At 40.3% G+C, this 22,356-nt stretch overlaps 1 protein-coding gene across 1 annotated transcript; it reads left to right on the top strand.

Annotated features, from left to right (window-relative positions):
• Window positions 1–625: 625 nt before the first annotated feature.
• On the top strand, window positions 626–21,268 carry slc51a (solute carrier family 51 member A; the record flags this gene model as incomplete). The annotated part of the gene is made up of 8 exons (XM_080855433.1): window positions 626–698; window positions 13,310–13,461; window positions 13,615–13,688; window positions 17,720–17,878; window positions 18,500–18,611; window positions 19,118–19,264; window positions 20,555–20,660; window positions 21,108–21,268. 8 exons carry the CDS (start codon window positions 626–628, stop codon window positions 21,266–21,268), a joined length of 984 nt encoding a protein of 327 aa, XP_080711559.1.
• Window positions 21,269–22,356: the final 1,088 nt, after the last annotated feature.

The raw sequence follows: 22,356 nt of genomic DNA, 5'->3' as shown, positions 1-22,356 counted from the left end.
AGACGTTCAGCAAATTGCAGTTGTCCCTGTGTAACAGCATCTTGTTTCCCCTCAAGGGACTAAACAATTCTTAGGGAAAGATTTCATCACATGACATGGTTTCTGCGCGTTTCCATGGGAGCGTGAGGGCATGTGATGTGGAGCTCTTGAATGCCCTCCTCGAGGGCTAGTCTCAAAGTGTAGGGTCCCAAGATCTTCAGTCGCACCCCACGTATATCCACATTTGCAAAGGCTCCGTTAGTAGCCTAGTTGTGATGTAGCTTTTTCGATGTAAACCTTAATTGGCACAGGCGTGTTTAAATCCGTGTCATGACGCCATCACTGATAATTGCGCAATTGACATAATCGCTTGTTTGAATGAAAATCATCCGATTTATGTAGCTCGCAGCGTTGTTTGGGGCAGGGGCGGGTTTACTTCTACAAGTAGCTGAAGCTCTGTCTGCTTTCTCATAACGGAGACAGCTTCGGAAGAAGTTGTACTTTAGCGCCTTTTTGCATAGTCGTGAAGAGAAAAACAATAACAGTTGATACTAGATACACTATTTAATTAAAGTAATATTACACTCGTAAAGTATTTAAGGTTACCTATTAGTCATCCTAAGGATACCCAAATAGCCAACACAGAATGGATGTAACAAACCAAACATTTGACCCACGGTGCAGGCAGCAGCCACCCGTTGCAATCGACATCATTTTACGTGAGTACAAATACGTGAAAGGAAAAGGATCTATAACTAGGCGTACATTAATACGTGTGTTGAGTTGGACCTGTCAGACTCGCGACTTCTCATAGCACAGGGTTTTGTACATTGGCAGGTGCTGTGGATGCCTGCAATGTTGAATGTTGGTTGAGGCATTGGCCGAACTAGATAGGCAGAGATGCATGATATGTTAGGGTTTGTTAGCTGGACTAAAAACATTTTCTTGGCTACAAGAAAACAACCGTCCACCAATCTGAACAGTGCCTCTTATTTCCATCATTTAGATTCATATGTACCGATTCGGTTTCTTGGTTGTTAATACCAAGCAAATTACAACTTTTCGTTCCGTGCTGATTGGCCGGGATGGTTTGTGGCTCGATCCGAGCCGCTGTTTGTTTCCCATTTACAGAGCTAGGGTTGTTTACGAACACCAGAGGTTTTGTGGTGCTCAAACACTGAACGGACAGCTAGGGGACAATTCGCTGAATTCAACAAAAAGTGTATGGATTAAAACCTTTAAGTTAGAATGCCTTCCTGTCATTGAACTTCAAAGTTCTTGACAGTTATTTGTCTGAGGGCAATATATAGTATAACATCACCTGTTCATTTTTGTATTAGGGGGGTGGAGTAGTTCCTTTGGGGCATATTTTGAGGCAAGCGTCTATTTGTTAATGCACTCATCAAATCAGTCTTTGTGATAAGTCGATGAACTTTTGCCTTTTACGGTTAAGGATTAGCATACCAGTGGTATTGAGATATAGGAGGTTAAAAAACAACAAAAGCCTACTTCAACTTCAAGACAGAATCATCTGTAGGCAGCCTACAGACAATTAGCTTGTTTTACATTTTTGTGCATTGATTGGCCATTGATTGCCTTCTTGTGGTATCATCCCATATGCAGTCATCTGTTGGTAGAATATCAGAATTTTGAGCAGGGCAGCATAAAATTAAAGTGTAACTGCACTCCTAGCTCTGAATATCATGATGTAGATAGGTACCAACAAGTTGAATCTATGTCAGCATTGGTCTTGAATGATTTTTAACAGTGGATTGTATGTAAGGCCATTTTCAAACCATACAATTTCGATTTTTATAAAAATGCCAATTTTGTTGATATTAGCACCAGCATTGATGTGTTTCATCACACTACATCCACATTGATGTAGTTAACAGCTCAAAAAACATTAAAGTCCTTCTCCTTACATTAAACCAATAACAGCTCATCTCTTCCTCAGAATTACATATCTATATGTTTGTTTGATGATAAAAATCACTTCATTGCCTTACAATAGGTTGGATGTAGCTTTGCACCTTTGCCTCATTAAGTACGTGCGTATCTATGGATATGCAAATTAGCTCTGCCTTTGGGGTGGCCATGTTATCAAACAGCTTATAATGTGTTGCTACTGTTAGATCAATTTTGATTCCAACCACCAGCTCTGACTTTGCCAGATTGAAATGATAAAAATCCAAGTAATATCGCACTATATTTAAACTGACGTTACCCCACCCTCCTGACAGGCAAGTTGGCAGGACAGGTTCCTTAGGTTTGTGCCATATGAAACCCAGGCTGTCTGATTCCGTGTTTATGAGATTGTCCCTGCACTGCAGTTCCGAGGTGGAAACACTTAGGCTGCTTATTTCCCTAATGATATGTTGTGTATTAAAAACACCATATGGACATGTTAACAAGGTTTAAAACGCGATTTTTCACCCGAGGGAGTCTTTAAGGGTGCCGTTGCTTTTTAAAAGGCTGAAACATTTATGAAGTGATGAGCTGATTCCATGTGGATAAAAAAAGCTAAGATTGCAGAGAAATCCTAGGTCTGTAGTCCCAGATTAATGACTGCCAGTATCTGCCTATTATTAGATTTATGAGTAGACTTCTCATCATTTGTCATAATATTTTAGATGTTTGAGGCTGCCACCGCACATCGGTTGGTGCAACAGCGTGGTGATTCAGCAACAGAAATGGGTGTTCTTTTGGCTCATCTGGATTCACTTTGGGAGATGACTATTGGGACAGTCATGATAGTTCAGGGAATCGAATGCATTGCAGTAAGTACTTTTCCTCTCGGAAATGTGTCTCCGGTTATGTTCCTCTCGTAAAACCACTTCTGTGGAAGTCAGAGAAGGTTGAATGTAGTCATTAATTAAAAATCCTTCACAATGCCAGGGAATGCAGACCGATGCAGAAATCTGTTTTTAATGCAGCTACCCCTTTGCCCCATACACTGCATGACCCGGAGAGTGTCAATTACTGGCCGAAGGACACTTGCAGAACCTGGAAACGGGAGGCAGTGCTTTATGACATAACACAGACACTGATGGTGGACCGATACATCAACATAAAACAGGGCTGAGCTAAGGCATCTAACAACACTGAAACAGAGACAAAATGATAAGTTACTCAAACCAACACCAGATAAAAGGGAATCATAATCACTTTATTCTAAGATCTGTAAGGAACCACTTTTCCAAACCAATGTCGGAATTTGGGAGTGGCCAAAGGTTTCTGCGTGTTCGTTTTTCTGCACTTTTCTTAAATATAATATTTATTAAAGTCTTGGTAAAACTTAATTAATCAGACTCCACTCAATTATGAACTCAGTCTTAGTTCCTGGTTTTTCAATGTTGTAATGCTACCCGTTAGGTAGGCTGACCTAGGGTTATTTCTTTGGATGCCTACAATCTGTTTTGACGAATACCCCTCTTACTTTTCAATAACTGGTTTCTTCTTGGAATAGTGTTGCACAGGTTTGCTTACCTTTGGGCGATTTCTATCCTTTGACATATTCCACGGTCACAACCTGTTTCTAGTTCTGGAGACTAAAGCCTCATTCATGGTCATCCGTTTAGGCAGACACGCAGACCCCTCTCCGTCGCTGCAAACCCTCTCCAAGCACTTCGTAGCCAGAGGCCCACTCAGACTGAGACCATTCAAATGAACCCAAATATGACTAAAAAATAATCTTCTAACAGCGACCCGACGGAAGCGAAATTCCTGTTACTTTCTGTTGTGACGTAGTCAAGTGACTTTGGTGAAGCGAGCGAAAAAAGTTGGGGAAAGTTTAATCCTATGCAAATGGGGAGCGAATTTCGCTGGCAGCGGCCAATCAGATTGTTTGGTGTTGTTTCTGACGGTTGGAAAATTCCAGGACTATGGCGTTTTTCGGACGTTTAATTTGCTAAAAAGAAAGGCTTGGATGGCCTTGTAAGGGGTTGTTGTTGTTCCTGGTATGTTAGATATTTAGTCCTGGGCTTACTTTAACAGAATGACAGTTTTGATGTAAAGAGTGACTAGATAGCCTACTAGCTGGCTAGCCTGGTAACTAACTCGCAAGTCCATTCTGTTTTGCTATTTCTACACGCTACGCCATGCCCCCTGAAAGCGATGGAAGCACTTTGCGTCACTTGCGTGTGTGCGTACCGTTAGTTTAACCCTTGCCTGGAAAAGCACAGGGGGTTAACCAGAGAGAGGTGGTACAGATAAGAACACCAGCAGGTGTGGGAAAGTCAACCAAATGGATTTGCAGTTCTCAAATATTGTTAGAGGCATAATCTAACAACCACTGACCCACGCCTAATAAGTAATTGCAACTAGTGTTTTTAAAATCCAAGGACTCCCGTCCTGCCCTACAGATAGAACCCTGAATCACAGAGCATTCTGTTATTCATTTGTAGGGCCTGCTGGGAGCTGTCTCACCCACACCCCAAAACAAAACCTGTCTGGACATAATACTTTACTTGCTGGTTGTTCTAGTCATCAATAAGAAAAAGGTGGTTTATTTTGTGGTTGATGCAGCAATCTGTCTTTATTCCAGTAAAGTGCAGTATCGGAGCACTTGGAAAATATCCAGATGCAGATCTGAACCACAAGCATTTCCAACACTAGCCATATGTACCACAAGCATCTCCAACACTAGCCATATATACTGTTTTCGCGTGTCCAGCTTAGGCTCCCAGAGGTCGCCCCCGCAGGCACTCTCCTCCCACCCTGATCACTCACTGCTTGTTCCAGTCACTCCTGAAATCCATCCTCATTAAATCAAGATTTCCGGCACATTGCTACTCAGCCCATTCTTTTAGAATAAGAGCTGCAACTACAGCAAGAAACAACAGCCTATCAGAGCAGCAAATCAAAATGCTTGGCCCTTTGTCCTCAGATGCCTACCAATCATACATCCGTTCCAATCTGACAGATCTGAGACATGCCCATTTCATTAGCATTCCAAGCTCTGATTCCTTTAACGGCCTCAGACACAAGCTCTCTTGGGGTGTCAGTGGACATGTTCTCAGCTATAGGCACTCCACAAAGCCACAGCAAGCTATCAAGCCAAACATGCTTCTTATCAAGTGCTTTAAATCAAGCACTCAGGTGGGCAAACTAGTGAATTTCACAATAGCGACTACTTTAGCGACTACTTTAGTTCTGGAGACTAAAGCCTCATTCATGGTCGTCCGTTAAGGCAGACACGCAGACCCCTCTCCGTCGCTGCAAACCCTCTCCAAGCACTTCGTAGCCAGAGGCCCACTCAGACTGAGACCATTCAAATGAACCCAAATATGAATAAAAAATTATCTTCTAACAGCGACACGACGGAAGCGAAATTCCTGTTAATTTCTGTTGTGACGTAGTCAAGTGACTTGGGTGAAGCGAGCGAAAAAAGTTGGGGAAAGTTTAATCCTATGCAAATAGGGAGCGAATTTCGCTGGCAGCGGCCAATCAGATTGTTTGGTGTTGTCTCTGACGGTTGGAAAATTCCAGGACTATGGCGTTTTTCGGACGTTTAATTTGCTAAAAAGAAAGGCTTGGATGGCCTTGTAAGGGGTTGTTGTTGTTGTTCCTGGTATGTTAGATATTTAGTCCTGGGCTTACTTTAACAGAATGACAGTTTTGATGTAAAGAGTGACTTGATAGCCTACTAGCTGGCTAGCCTGGTAACTAACTCGCAAGTCCATTCTGTTTTGCTATTTCCACACGCTACGCCATGCCCCCTGAAAGCGATGGAAGCGATTTGCGTCACTTGTGTGTGTGCGTACCTTTAGTTTAACCCTTACCTGGAAAAGCACAGGGGGTTAACCAGAGAGAGGTGGTACAGATAAGACCACCAGCAGGTGTGGGAAAGTCAACCAAATGGATTTGCAGTTCTCAAATATTGTTAGAGGCATAATCTAACAACCACTGACCCATGCCTAATAAGTAATTGCAACTAGTGTTTTTAAAATCCAAGGACTCCCGTCCTGCCCTACAGATAGAACCCTGAATCACAGAGCATTCTGTTACTCATTTGTAGGGCCTGCTGGGAGCTGTCTCACCCACACCCCAAAACAAATCCTTCAGTGAACTCATTCAGGTACAGGAAACTACCTGTCTGGACATAATACTTTACTTGCTGGTTGTTCTAGTCATCAATAAGAAAAAGGTGGTTTATTTTGTGGTTGATGCAGCAATCTGTCTTTATTCCAGTAAAGTGTAGTATCGGAGCACTTGGAAAATATCCAGATGCAGATCTGAACCACAAGCATTTCCAACACTAGCCATATATACCACAAGCATCTCCAACACTCAGGTAGGCAAACTAGTGAATTTGACAATAGCGACTACAGCGTCGGTAGCCAGATGAAGCTTACTGAAACTAAGGCATTAAGCCAGACAATAATAGACAAACAGTTCAATATTTCACGCAGTATCATTGGGCACAAAAGAGGGGCATAAAACACAAGATTCTAATTCAGAACACATAAACAGCTCTACATTCACTTTTCCACTGCATAGCATGATTGGAATAACTCAAAGTTTATTTTTTACATAAAACGGAAGCTTTGCTACCTCTTGCATGTTACAGTGATTTGCTGTTTGACTAGGGGATTTTAAATAACCTCACTGTTTGACAGTGTAAAATGATACAACACAGTTTATAGCATGTGGCTGCTGCTAGGATTACCTAGGCCTACTTCGTTTCAAACTTACTTCTTTTGACACGGGAGGACAGCAAAAAGAAAACAATTATTGGATAGGACTGGACAACTTCTGAAATTTCAATTTGGCCAGATTTCAACAAAGCATCTCTGTGGTCTAGTTCCTACATAAGAAAATGTCCCCTTCACATCACTTAAATTTTAAGAACCCTGATACGTTACATTCCCTGGCTGACTCGGATGACCACAAATTTACATTAATGTTAATATAATATTGATTTCAAAAGTGACCTATAACACAGCACATTTAGCACGGCACACACAGCAGTATTTAATCAGCATCTGTATTCCCTGACCTTTAAACCTATGACCTTGCTGTTGTTGTTTCAAGAACACCTATTTCCAGTATCTGGAAAGGTAGACATTTTATTATTTTATTTTGTAAAGATTATCTATATACAATTTATGAGGGAGATATGAAATCACGTCTCATCATTTGTTAATAAAATGGAGAGCAGCACATTGCAAACAAACTTTTTTTTTTTGTGATCAAATGTTTTTTATTTTTTATAACAATGAATTCATACAGGAAGAGCAAAAAAGCAAAACATACATATTAAATGTAAATAAGTCCATATAAGTGGCCAGAAAATCAAGGAGACAAGAAAATAAAAACAACATAATAAAAATACACATACACCAATATATGGAGGACAGAAAAGAGACAAGAGACAGACATACATGACATACAGACATAGGGACATAGACAAATGGATGGGACTTAACTAAAATATCTTTGGATTAAGGCTTAGGTTTACACCCTTTCTTTCAAAGAAACAGCAATACTGTGCCAAGTAGCTAAAGTTTTCTCTGAAGCACCATTAATTCGAGCTGTTGACAGCTCCAGGTATATAACGTCCAAAAAGTAAAGGGACCAGGCTTTGATTGACATAGAGTGAGGCGGTTTCCAACGTGTTGCAATCATTTTCTTGGCAGCAGTCAGTCCAGCAAAAATTACACGCTTTTGGGTTTTAGACAGTTTTAAGCTAGACAAGTCATTCAAAATCAACATCTTCACAGTAGGAGGCACAGTAACATTAGTCAAGGTAGATAATTTGGATGCAACTTGGTTCCAAAATAACCTGGCCGGAGGGCAGTCCCATATCATATGAAGATATGTGCCCTGCACCTTCAGTGGACATAAGGTACACAGGGGGTCATTGACAAACTTCATGTGGTGCAATCTGACAGGGGTGAGATACGTCCTATGTATAAAGTTGTAATGAATTTGCTGGTGATCTGGATTGCGTGACACTTGAGAGATGTCAGACCACACATCGTGCCAATCAAATTCTTCATCTAATTCTGGGCAGTCTCTTTCCCAGACCCGTTCCACAGGAAGTGTAAAGCGGTCAGGTATCACCAAAAACTGATAGAGTTTGGAGACCATACCTTTGGTTTTAGTCTGTAATGTAAAAAGTTGCCGAACAGGGTGAGTGGGTAAACGGTCCTGCCAAGGGACACCGTACGCTTTGAGCGCTGATCTTAACTGTAGGTAAAAGAAAAAAGAAGAACCTGGCAGATTGAATGCATTTTTTATATCAGAGAAAGAGAGTAGTCCATAATTATTAAAAATATCTTTTAGATAGCGAACACCCCCTTGTTCCCACTGTGGAGAAGACATAGGTCTCCCACCAATAAGAAGTGCTTTATTTTTGAATATCGGAGAAAGGGTATGCCAAATGTTTGAAATATGACAGTGTTTCTCAACCATTCTCCAGGTTCCAATTAGATGAGAAATTACGGGGCCAAAGCGCAGTTGGCATTGTTTATTAGAAATATTGACAAAAAGCACATCATGGAGATTCCATGGCTCTATCATGCTGCTCTCTAAAGAGCGCCAGGAAACTGAGATGGATGGGTTAAACCAGGTGAGCAGAGGCCTTAGGACGAATGACCAGAAATACAATTTGAAATCGGGAACAGAGAGACCACCGTCCTCCCTCCTCCTCTGCAGAATGGACATCTTCAAGCGTGGCCGCTTTCTTTTCCATATAAATTTAGAGACGGCAGATTGAAGCTTACTCCAATAATCAGATGGAGGGGGAAGAGGGACCATGGAACTGACAAAATTTATCCTAGGCAAAACATTCATTTTTATGATAGAAATACGGGCTTGAATAGACATGGGAAGACTAATCCATCTGTCCATATCCTTCAAAACATTAGTAAATGCCAATGAATAATTGTGCTTGACAATCTGGTTTAAGGATGGAAAGACCTCAATTCCTAAATATTTTAACTGCCCTACTAGTGGTATATTAACAGGGGTGACTGATTTCCTGGCACTATCGTTTAAGTGCATAAGCGCAGACTTTGACCAGTTAATTTTGAACCCTGATAACTTCCCAAACTCCTCACAGATGGATAAAAGGTGGGGTAGAGACTGGTTGGGATGTTCAAGAAACACCATCACATCATCTGCAAATAATGAAAGCTTGTGCTGTGTATCACGAATACATATAGGTGAGACCATGTTGGACAGACGAACAGCCTGGGCCAGAGGCTCAAGAGAGAGGACAAACAGTGCAGGGCTCAATGGACATCCCTGGCGGGAGGACCTACTGACTGGAAACAAAGAGGAGAAAGTTTGACCTGTTAACACTTGTGCTGAGGGGTTTGAGTATAGAACTTTCACCATTCCAATGAAAGTGGAGCCAAAGCCCATTGCCTCGAGGACAGACCATAAAAATGACCATTCTAATCTGTCAAAAGCTTTCATTGCGTCAAGTGATAGAAGTGACATTGGTGTCTCACAGCCTGGTGCAGCATCAATGATATGCAAGAGACGCCTGATATTATCTGATGCCATCCTTGATTTTATAAAGCCTGTTTGATCAGAACTGACTAATTCCGGCATGTGGGGCTCAAGACGAAGAGCAAGGAGCTTTGCAAAAATCTTTACGTCAGAGTTTAAAAGACTAAGAGGACGGTAGCTAGAACATTCAGTGGGGTTCTTGTCTTTTTTCATAAGTAAAGAAATCAAGGCAGTGTTAACATCCCTTGAGAATCCACCCTTTTCAATAGAAAAATTGATCATATGAAGAAAGAAAGGACTCAATTGTTCCCAAAAAAACACATAAAACTCCGGCGGGACCCCGTCCAAGCCTGGAGAACGGTTTCTGTTCATGCTTTGCACCGCCCCTCTCAACTCCTCTACGGAGATTGATTTATCAAGGCTAGTTGAGTCCCATTCAGAAAGCTGGGGCAGGTCTAGTTGGTTCAACCATGCATCAGATACATTTTTGCCTTGAGTGACTTCAGATTGATACAGGTCAGAATAAAAGGTTTGAAATGTTTTGTTTATTTCAATAGGCTCAGTAGTGATATCACCGTCCTCAGTTTTAATGGCAGGTATATCTGAGAAAAACTCACTTGTTCTAATTTTCATGGCAAGCAGATGACTAGGTCTAGCGCCATGGAAATAATATCGCTGTCTTGTCCTGTGGATTTGAAATTCAGATTTTTGCTTTAAAATATTATTAATTTCTTTTCGGACCAATGAACGCTCTAAAGCCACTTGATCTGAGAATTTGAGCTGCAGAATAGAATCGAGCCTGGTGAATTCTGCTTCCAGGTTCTCTAGCTGTAGAGACCTGGCTTTCCGCATATTAGAGGAGAAAAACACTGTATTACTCCTAATGAAACCCTTTATCGCGTCCCATAAAACTCTGGGGTCATCTACTGAACCAGCATTTAGGTCTGTAAAAAACTTTAATTCTGAAATGAACTGAGCTGTAAAGGATTCATTTTTTAATAAAGATGTATTAAAGCGCCATCTAGCTGCACGCTTGGATAGACTGCCCAGTGTGGTGGAGCAAAAGATGCCTTTGTGGTCAGATAAAGCAATTGGGAGTAACACTGCCTTATCGATACTATGAAAAAGTTGAGGGGATGCAAAAAGAAAGTCAATTCTGGAAAATGATTTGTGTCTTCCTGAGAAAAAGGTATAGTCTTTAGAGGATGGATTAACTGTCCGCCAGATGTCTTTAAGGCCCAAACTATCAGCCCATGATTTAAGAGCGTTAGTGGCGTGGCCCTGCTCCCTTGAGGCTGTTGCGTTAGATCTATCAACAACTGGGTCCCACACGGCATTGAAATCTGCGCCAACAACGAAAGGATAATCAGTCAATTCTAACATTTCAGTTGTGAGGGTATTGTAGAAAGCACTGTCAAAAATATTTGGAGCATACGCGGAGATAAGTGCAATTTTTCTAGCATGGAATTCTACTTTAGTGATTACAATCCTGCCTGCATCGTCTGCCCAAGATGATAGCACCTTAAGGGGGAGATTCCGTTTAGCTACTATGGCCACACCCTTCGTCTTAGAGGTTGAAGCAGAAAATGCTATGGTACGATAAAATCTATTTGCCAGACGCCCGGCATCTGCGCGTAGTAGGTGTGTTTCCTGTAGCAAGGCTATGTCAACTTTCTTATTCTTCAGTACCCTCAAAGTGCTGGCACGTTTATGTGGAGCATTCAATCCGCCACAGTTCCAAACCAAAAACGTTAGTTCACCCATTATCAAAAATGGATAGCTCAGAGTGTTGATACGTTACTGAACACATATCACGATCGCCTTCAATTTCCTTAAAAAACAATAACATTGCATCCAAAGTTAAGTCCCTAGTTACACAAAACATATACGACGTAGACAAACAGTAACACATATTAAAATAAATGAGGGGGGGCGCGAGGGGAAATAACATTAATCTTAGCATAGGTCTGTGATCAAGGTTGGATATGGGGCAGCTAAAGGGCTAAAGGCACCAGCCCAAAATAGCACTACTAGCAAACACAGTAACTAGTTTCGATTCACAACGGATCAGATAACAAAAGTATTGAGAGCAGAACACAATGACTATAACACATAGTCCTAAATATTAAGCAAACCACAAACAAACATACCATGAACATTCAATAGCTGAACAGCACCGTAAATGTTGAAACAAGCTTACCGCCTTATTTTGATCAAACGGATTAGCCGTCTAGTTTAGCAGGTCCAAGCAAGAAGAAAATGATTCCGATAGAAAGCAGGTAAATACAGAAGAAGAAAAACACAGTGTGGAAGTTCATTGCAGAGTAAACCATTGGGTCACATTTGCAGAGGATCCAAGCTCCACAGGTAGTTATTGCGGGAAAGCGATGTCATCATGCTCCCAACGGTCTCCGACTTTGATCCACTTAATGGCCACTGTAGGGGTTATCCGTCGTGTTGGCGGGGTCTGGCTGTGGTCGCAGCATTGATGGAAGCAGCAGAATTCACGTAGTCTTCAGCCTCCCTTGGTGAGGTGAATGATCTGTACTGTGCACCCTCCTTGATTTTCAGCGTTGCTGGATAAAGTAGGAAAAAGTCCAGACACTTGTTCCGAGCTGTATCCATAGCTTGATGGAATGCTTGACGGCGCTTGACAGTGAAGTTGCTGTAGTCCGGAGAGAAACGGACTTTCCGGCCATCAACCATAAGCGGGTCTTTTTTAGCAGCACGCAAAATGGCCTGTCTTGTAGTATAGCGGAGAACATTGAAAATCAGAGTACGACTGTCACCCCGTTTAGCGTCACCGTAGATTCGATGAGCGCTCATTACTTCAACAGGCACGTCTGCAAGAGCAGGGAACCATTTATGGAGGGAGTGTGTGAGGTAGTGGATAGCATTAGAGCCCTCCAGTCTCTCTTTCAGCCCAATGACCCGAATGTTGCATCTTCGACTTCTATCCTCCATATCTGCCATCTTCAGCTCTAGTTCCCCAAAAGCTTGGTCATGGCCATCAAGAGCGCTGCAGTTGTTCTCCACCTTACATTTGAGTTTATCCACATCTGATTTCACGTTGCTTATGCTAGCAGTTAGCGATGCTAGTTCAGTATGGATAGCACTTAGCTTCTGGACATTCTCCATTCCCACCTGTTGGATCTGGGCAAGGCGAGGCTCGAAGTAGCTTTTTTGCTTCTCCATTAAAGATTCGACGATGGAATCAATGTCCTGTTTAGAAACTTTGTTCTTCGAAGCCATAGTGGATAAATTAACTTTGGTAAGCACGAATGAGTGCAATTCTGATACTAGTTACTATAATAAATTCAACAATTCGGCAAGGCTGGGCTAGGAGCTAAGGACTTAGGCTGCCATCTTGTCCAGCTGATCACGTGACACCCCTGCAAACAAACTTGAATAACCTCTTGTGCCTCCCCTTAAGAACCTTTATCAAATGACCAACCATGCCGTGGTGTGTTTTTTAAATAAAGTCACTAGTGTGTGTGTGTGTGTGTGTGTGTGTGTGTGTGTGTGTGTGTGTGTGTGTGTGTGTGTGTGTGTGTGTGTGTGTGTGTTTAAATAGTCACTATTACACTTAAGTCTGTGTTGGTTTGTGTGCGTGTGCGTTTTAAAATAAAGTCGCTTTCAACTTAAGTGTGTGTGTTTAAATAAAGTCACTATTATACTTAAGTCTGTGTTTGTTTGTGTGCGTGTGTGTTTTAAAATAAAGTCGCTTTCAACTTAAGTGTGTGTGTGGGTGTGTTTTTAAAAAACTCACTATTATACTTAAGTCTGTGTTTGTTTGTGTGTGTGTGTATTTTAAAATAAATTTGCTTCAATCTGTTGTTTAAGTTTGTTCTACTACTTCCTCCCACAGAATTAGACATTTTTGGAATCATCCTGTACTCAGTTCTCACATTCATGGCGGCCGTGTCCATGTTGGTTTACATCGAGGAGTGCATTTACATCTACAAAAAAGTCCCCGCCAAGAAGAAGAGCATCATCATCTGGGTGAACGGAGCGGCTCCGGTCAGTTTCCCCACATCATCCCTCCCTTTGTCCCTCAGAGATATGGAAATATTTTATGCAGCCTGTGCCAAGACAATTAGTCAAGTCAAGACATGTCATCATTGATAACTAAACTCCATTCCACTCCATTAACATGAAACTGTTATTCTCCAGATAATTGGCACCATGTCTTGTTTGGGCATGTGGATCCCAAGGGCCACGATGTTTACTGACATGACATCCGCAACGTGAGTTACACCACAGATAATGATCTGCCCACAAGTGTTTTTGTGTTGATGCCTATGAAAAACATCAGACTTCATCAGTGTAATTGCTCTGAACTCTCTGTAGAAAGAGGGCTCAGACAGCTGGAATCGCTGAAGCATTTTATTACTGTGCATGAAATGCCCTGTATTGTTATTCCTAGGCATTTTCTTCTTCTTATTACAGTGCATGAAATGCCCTGTATTGTTATTCCTAGGCTTCTTCTTCTTCTTCTTCTTCTTCTCACCTTTTTCTGCGATTAATTCAGCCCGAACCGCTTAACGTAGAAACTTCATTCAAACTTTGTCGCGTAGGTCTTGTAAAGGACACTTATGCTATGTATTTTTCACTTTTCTAAACTTTATACTTTTTAAGATATTAAATAAAAACGAATCTAAATTTTCCCATTGACTTACATTGGGCCATTATGACATCATAATAGGGTCTTTAAACTGGCTTGCACCTGTGCTTCACTGACACCTGCGCAAAATCAAAGGAACCTCTTCTCTGTCCCTCTCAATTTAACTGTAACTAGGAACATTAAGACACCTTCCATTCTCTACTTTTTTTTCTCTCCATCTCTATCCCTCTCAGTCTACTTTCTCTCACACTCAATCTCTCTTCTTCACTCCATTTTTATCTCCTTTTTTCAATATTTTCACTCTCTTTTTCTCTTTCACTCTTGTTCACTCTTCTTTCCTTCTTCCACTCTTCTTTCCTTCTTCCACTCTTCTTTCCTTCTTTCACTTTTCTTTCCTTTCTTCACTCTCCTTTCTTATTTCCTTCTTTCACTCTTCTTTCCTTTCTTCTTTCCTTCTTCAACTATTATTTCCTTCTTTCACTTTTCTTTCCTTTCTTCACTCTTCTTTCTTATCTTCTTCCACTCTTCTTTCCTTTCTTCACTCTTCTTTCTTTTCTTCTTTCCTTCTTTCACTCTTCTTTCCTTCATCCTCTCTTCTCTCCTTTCTTCACTCTTCTTTCATTTCTTCTTTCCTTCTTCCACTCTTCTTTCCTTTCTTCTTTCCTTCTTTCACTCTTCTTTCTTTTCTTCTTCCTTTCCTAACTTTTGCATTTCATGCACTGGTATTTCCTTCAGGAAATGCATTTTCTAGTTACAGTGCATGAAATGCCCTGTATTGTTATTCCTAGGCATTTTCTTCTTATTATTCTTCTTACCTTTTTCTGCGATTAATTCAGCTCGAACCGCTTAACGTAGAAACTTCATTCAAACTTTGTCGCGTAGGTCTTGCTATGTATTTTTCACTTTTCTAAACTTTATACTTTTTAAGTTATTAAAGAAAAACGAATCTAAATGTTCCCATTGACTTACATTGGGCCATTATGACATCATAATAGGGTAATTAAACTGGCTTGCACCTGTGCTTCACTGACACCTGCGGCAAGCCTCCAAGGGTCCTCTTCTCTCTGTACCTCTCCATTCAACTGTATAACTAGGAATATTAAGAGACACCTTACATACTCTACTTTTTTCTCTCTCTCCTTCTTTCTCTCTATCACTCTCACTCTACTTTCTCTCACACTCCATCTCTCTCACTCTTTTTTTTCTCCTTCTTTCAACATTTTCACTCTCTCTTTACTGTTTTTATCCAGAGCCACTCTTGTTCACTCTTCTTTCCTTACTTTGTTTCTTCCTCTCTTCTTTCCTTTCTTCTTTCCTTCTTTCTACTCTTCTTTACTTTCTTCTTTCCTTCTTCCACTCTTCTTTCCTTTCTTCTTCCCTTCTTCCACTCTTCTTACTTTTTTCCTTCCTTCTTTCACTCTTCTTTCTTTTCTTATCTTCTTCGGCTCTTCTTCCCTTCTTCCACTCTTCTTCTCTTTCTTCACTCTTCTTTCCTTCTTCCACTCTAAATTTCTTTCTTCACTCTTCTTTCCTTTCTTCTTCCTTTCTTCCACTCTTCTTTCTTTCTTCCACTCTTCTTTCCTTTCTTCACTCTTCTTTCCTTTCTTCTTTCCTTCTTCCACTCTTCTTTCCTTCTTTTACAGTTCTTTCCTTTCTTCCTTCCTTCTTTCACTTTTCTTTTCTTTTATTCGTTCTTTCTTAACTTCTGCATTTCATGCACTGGTATTTCCTTCAGGAAATGCATTTTCTAGTTACAGTGCATGAAATGCCCTGTATTGTTATTCCTAGGCTTCTTCTTCTTATTCTTGTTACCTTTTTCTGCGATTAATTCAGCCCGAACCGCTTAACGTAGAAACTTCATTCAAACTTTGTCGCGTAGGTCTTGTAAAGGACACTTATGCTATGTATTTTTCACTTTTCTAAACTTTATACTTTTTAAGATATTAAATAAAAACTAATCTAAATTTTCCCATTGACTTACATTGGGCCATTATGACATCATAATAGGGTCTTTAAACTGGCTTGCACCTGTGCTTCACTGACAGCTGCACCAAATCAAAGGAACCTCTTCTCTGTCCCTCTCAATTTAACTGTAACTAGGAACATTAAGACACCTTCCATTCTCTACTTTTTTTTATCTCCATCTCTCCATCTTTCTCTCTATCCCTCTAAGTCTACTTTCTCTCACACTCAATCTCTCTTCTTCACTCCATTTTTATCTCCTTTTTTCAATATTTTCACTCTCTTTCTCTCTTCCACTCTTCTTTCCTTCTTTCACTCTTCTTTCCTTTCTTCACTCTTCTTTCTTTTCTTCTTCCACTCTTCTTTCCTTTCTTCACTCTTCTTTCTTTTCTTCTTTCATTCTTTCACTCTTCTTTCCTTCATCCTCTCTTCTCTCCTTTCTTCACTCTTCTTTCCTTTCTTCTTTCCTTCTCCCACTCTTCTTTCCTTTCTTATTTCCTTCTTTCACTCTTCTTTCTTTTCTTCTTCCTTTCCTAACTTTTGCATTTCATGCACTGGTATTTCCTTCAGGAAATGCATTTTCTAGTTATTCTTCTTACCTTTTTCTGCGATTAATTCAGCTCGAACCGCTTAACTTACAAACTTCGTTCAAACTTTGTCGCGTAGGTCTTGTAAAGGACACTTATGCTATGTATTTTTCACTTTACATAGCATAAGATATTAAATAAAAACTAATACAAAATTTCCCATTGACTTACATTGGGCCATTATGACATCATAATTAAACTGGCTTGCACCTGTGCTTCACTGACACCTGCGCCAAATCAAAGGAACCTCTTCTCTCTGTCCCTCTCAATTTAACTGTAACTAGGAACATTCATTCTCTACTTTTTTTTCTCTCCATCTCTCCATCTTTCTCTCTATCCCTCTCAGTCTACTTTCTCTCACACTCAATCTCTCTTCTTCACTCCATTTTTATCATCTTTTTTCAATATTTTCACTCTCTCTTTATATCCAGAGCCACTCTTGTTCACTCTTCTTTCCTTCTTCCACTCTTCTTTCCTTTCTTCTTTCCTTCTTCCATTTTTCTTTCCTTCTTCCACTCTTCTTGCCTTTCTTTTTTCCTTCTTCCACTCTACTTTCCTTCTTCCACTTTTCTTTCCTTTCTTCACTCTTCTTTCCTTTCTTCTTTCCTTCTTTCACTCTCCTTTCTTTTCTTCTTTCCTTCTTCAACTCTTCTTTCCTTCTTTCACTCTTCTTTCCTTTCTTCTTTCATTATTCACTCTTATTTCTTTTCTTCTTTCCTTCTTCCACTCTTCTTTCTTTTCTTCTTTCCTTCTTTCACTCTTCTTTCCTTTCTTCTTTCCTTCTTCCTCTCTTCTCTCCTTTCTTCACTCTTCTTTACTTTCTTATTTCCTTCTTTCACTTTTCTTTCTTTTATTCTTCCAATCTTAACTTTTGCATTTCATGCACTGGTATTTCCTTCAGGAAATGCATTTTCTAGTTTAGTTTGTTTCTGTGGAATTTGTCACAGTTTTGGATCTGGATGGTTGACAGTATCAGGGGAATCTTCCTGTTTTTCTCTCTATCCTTTCTACATTGTCTTCTGTAATCTCAGTCATCAGTCTCACAAGTAATCTGATGTGGGTTGGTAGGTGGGTATGTGAATGAAACCTCTCGTCCTCTCTGCAGATACTTCGCTATTGTTGTCTTCAAGTTCTTGGTTCTGATGATAGAGGAGTGTGGGGGGGATGAGGCCTTTGTGAAGCAGTCAGCGAAGAAGACCTTCAGGATAAGCACAGGACCATGCTGCTGCTGCTGTCCATGCCTTCCAAGGGTCCCTATCACCAGGTACACACAGACTTGTGCTTCTGAACCACAACATCTGAAGAAAATCAATGCTCCAAATTTGAGTTAATTCCAATGAATTTTTATTAACAGTGTGTTCCTATGTTGGATCCCCCCATCACACGCACCCGCCACACTCACGCTCTCACCCACACAACGAGAAATGTTTGGCAAATCCTTGGTAATTTTCTGAGAAACTGGGGAAAGAGGGTTGTGCAAAAAATCTGCAGAAAATCTATAATTTTACTCTTTAGGCATATTGTGTGCATGTTAGCCAGCTTGTTAGCCAGGATTAATGAACCTCTGGTCACTCAACTTTTCTTAAACATGGCCTGTCTATGCTCTTGTTTTGCAAGTTTGTTCAGTAGCACTGTCACCAAAATCAGCAACTTAAGGTCATTGCCCCCTCTAAGGGCAGAGGGGTCACAGAGTTCCCAGATCGATGTACCTTTCAATTTAATTTTGTTCCAACTGGACATTTACAGCTAAACATTTACATTGTTTATACAGATTTATAAAGTTTTTTTTATTTCTAAACAATGATGCATTTACTGACTTTACTGCAGTGAAAACTCTGACATGGTAGTCTGTGAGAGCTGTGATTTTCTTTCCTCGTGAAATCAGGCGGAGTCTTTTCCTCCTTAAGTTGGGCTCCTTCCAGTTTGCTTTGATGAAGATGGTCTTCACTATTCTCTCCATTATCCTGTGGACCAATGGGAACTTTGATCTCACTGACGTGAGTCCTGCCAAAAAGACTACCTTCATGGCACCAGCTCACAGAATGAAAAAAAGTAGACAAGCACACTTATGTGGCCTTGTTCATTTTAAATGTGCAGTTTGTTGTTTCTGATTTTTTAATTAAAATCTGTCCTGAAGTATCAAAATAATGCAACTCTCAAAGAATAGCGAGAAGATGATTCTTTGATGTTATGTGTTTGGATACCTTTTTAGTGGTCCTAGTTTTGACACTAACTCTAAAGGAACTTCACAGATGTAGTTATACAAATGTTACATTGAGATCCCTCAAAACAAAGTGTGCAACATACAAAGCTTAAGAACAAGATCTGGGAAAAGGTTACATTGGGGAACAGACATTTAAAAAAAATTCTAAAAAGGAACCAAGAAAGGGCCTTATGGGATTTAGTAAATGCTTTGTTCAATTTGGAGATTCATTGGACTATTCGGTTTATTGTATGAGCTAACGCAGAAAAGATGATGAGCGCATTATTTTTTTGTTTGTAGCTGAATATCACTGGGGCTGCTATTTGGATTAATCCTTTTGTGGGTATCCTGACCATCATCGCTCTCTGGCCTGTTGCCATCATGTTTATGCACGTACGCATCACCCTGCGGAGCCTCAAGATCATCCCCAAATACGCCATGTACCAGGTATTCGATGAGGGCAAACTGCACTATCGTTGTATCAGTCAGTAATGTTTTCACTGTAAATTTCATACACTTTATCCTTTGAGTTTGTTTGATAGGTATGTATGATTGTTTGTATAATGTTTGAATTGCCCTAACAATTTGTTTCCAAAACAAAACTTTGACCATGTTCCTGCTTGCCTCTACAAGGCCTTAAAGGTACAGCGTATAGAATTTAGGGGCACTAAGAGCAGAAATGGAATGTAGTGTATGTTTTCATGTATTATCACCTGTAATTACAAATCATTGTGTTTTTGTTAGCTTCATAATTACATAGGGGGCAGGTCCTCCACAGAGTCCACCATGTTGCACTGCCATGTTTCTACAGTAGCCTAGAAAGGACAAACTAGAACACTGGCTCTAGAGAGGGCCTTTCACATTGTTATGGCAACTATTGGCTCAGGCTATCCTACACGCTTGGAAAGGGAGGGGTGAGGGAGGTGTATTCAGTTGGTTGCAATCTGCAACCTTGTTGCTAGATGTCACTAAATCCTACACAATGCACCTTTTTAAGTTACAATAAAACCTAAGACGATTCATTGTCAATTAAGCTTTTTACCTGTTGTCCTGAAATTGGTCTGGACACAGACCCATCATTTGTGTTAACGTATCTGATGCACAGCTGAAATGAAGCACTTGTAATAGGATTTGGAATGTTACACTTACACTCATTGCAGTATTTGTAAAACCAAAGTGTTTGTTAAAAAGAGTGATGGCATAACTACCGTGGTAGTGGAAATCGTATTTGAAATGTATTTGAAGACATAGTTAATGCGTTCATTCAGAAAATGACCTTTACAGAAAACCATCAACCGGTAATAAGTAAGTAAGGGTCACATTCCAGTTCACCCGAATTAGGATAGTTTTAGAAATGTATGTTTAAAATCCTAAGCCTTAGTGTGAAATTTGTCTAGGAGTGCCAATCCTGGAGATGTACTGTATGGCTAGTATTTGTACTTAGTATATGTGCCGTTCTCCAGAATTCAATACAATTTCAGCTTTGAGTTGGAACAGGAAACTGATTCAACCCGAAACAGGTGGAACAGCTTTCAGCCAGCTAGTAGTGGCTTACTCCAGTTTCCACATGAGGAAAAAGCAGTAGGTTGCCAGATGTAGGATGCTTTTTAAAACCTCTTCTTTTAAAACCTCCTCTACCATTCTTTCGCTTCTGTTTTACTGTCACTACTCCTCATTCCTGGAAGACTCAAAATGTGATTTTCTCTTTAACTCACAACGTCACGTGTGTCCCTGCAGCTGGTGCTGGTGCTGAGTCAGCTGCAGTCAGCCATCATTAACATCCTGGCCATGAACGGCACTATCGCCTGCGCACCTCCCTATTCCTCTCAGGCCCGTGGATACCGTAAGTATCTTTCTGGTGAACTGGAAACAACAGACAAGTATACTGTAACTATACCGATTTTACCAATTGTTAATTTCCCTGTCGGTCATTACTAATTGATGCACTTTCACATCACTTTGATGTAATTGAAGGTTTTTTCTTCCTGACTCTTTCACTTCCCCCTTTTCCCCAATGTCCAGTGAAAACTATAAAACAGACACTCCTCATTTTGAAAGGTTATTGAAGAGAATCTTTAGAAGATTTGTGCATGGGTACAGAGATCATTCAGGGATTGGCCTCTTGACCCCTGACCTGGTGATTTATTTATGTTTTGAAATGTCGGTGCCCTTACAACACATGAAGAAAGGCTGAGTGGTTTCAGGGAGATTTAAGATGAATAGACCTATATTGGGAGGTTTTTGTTTCCCACTTGTAACACCTGTCTCAACCCTCCTCATATCTCCACAGTGATGAGTCAACAGCTGCTGATTCTGGAGATGTTCATAATCACACTGGTGACACGGCTGCTCTATCGACGTCAGTATGACCCTTTACCCATCACTGTGGACAGTGACGAGGAGAAGGAGAAGATGGTCTTGCCCTCGGAGACCACTGAAAATGTGGCGTGATACTGGGGGACTTTTGCTTGTGTGAGCTTTCCAACTTAACTGGTGAAACACCAACTGGCATCACAGGAAGGTGACCAGCTCTGCTTGAAGCAGATAGAGAGAGAGGGAAGGACTCCTATAATCGCTGACGACATCCTTCTGTCTTTCTACTTTCAGAAGCGTGCTGTCCTTGTGCTTTTCTAGGGTTTTGATGCTTTCAGTTTCACCAAGGCAAGTCATCAAATCAACTTTGATGACTCCAGACATTAAGACTGCAAACATATTTTCATGTGGATAAATATAGTACAATAACTTTACATTGAACTGCACAGTATTTGCACTTTTTTGTGCAAAATCACAGCGGATCCTATGCATCAGATTCAAATGAATAGACGTATACATGTAATTCTGGTGAAGACTTTAAAAAGGAAGTAATACAATTAATTATAATGTTATTTTGATTCTATACCCAAGTATAAAACCGTGGTATCCCCATGTCACATACATGATAATGTACTGTATTGAATCTGCTGCCTCTACAACTACCATTGTACAGATGCTTTTAGTACTGATCGTACCTGGACTGGGAGGCAATGTTGTGCATAATAAAAACTGTGTTTTTAATCTCACTTCAAATTATGACTACCACTAAACCAAACAAACAGTCTGCTGTTTTTTTATCTACATCATACCATTTCTTTACTTAAATATATTGTCCACTTTTGCTGTGACAACAGCAAGGTTCTTTACCATGCTGTTAAGGAGTACACTGTCACATGAACACTTTGTTACTAAGGGCTGATCTGTAATTGTGAGCATCGCAACATAAATACATAGAGAAATGTCATAATCTGAAATCTGCAACATATTTATAGTAGTATACCATAATTCCCATAATAAAATATCCACCTTTTCTTAATGGGCTGAAAATGCAAATGATTAATAGGACTATTGGACTTTTTCTAAAGACTGAGAATCTTTATATGTGCAGAGAGCTTTCTTGCATAATCCATCTATCTAAAAGCTATAAAAAAAGAGTCTGTACTAAGTAGGTTTTGAAAGAAAAGCGGTTTTTAAAGAAGAGCATGTGATCAATCACATGAAGAGTG

Source organism: Sprattus sprattus, assembly GCF_963457725.1.
Source record: "Sprattus sprattus genome assembly, chromosome: 17".
NCBI lineage: Eukaryota > Metazoa > Chordata > Actinopteri > Clupeiformes > Clupeidae > Sprattus > Sprattus sprattus.
This window is presented reverse-complemented; position numbering and strand designations above follow the sequence as displayed.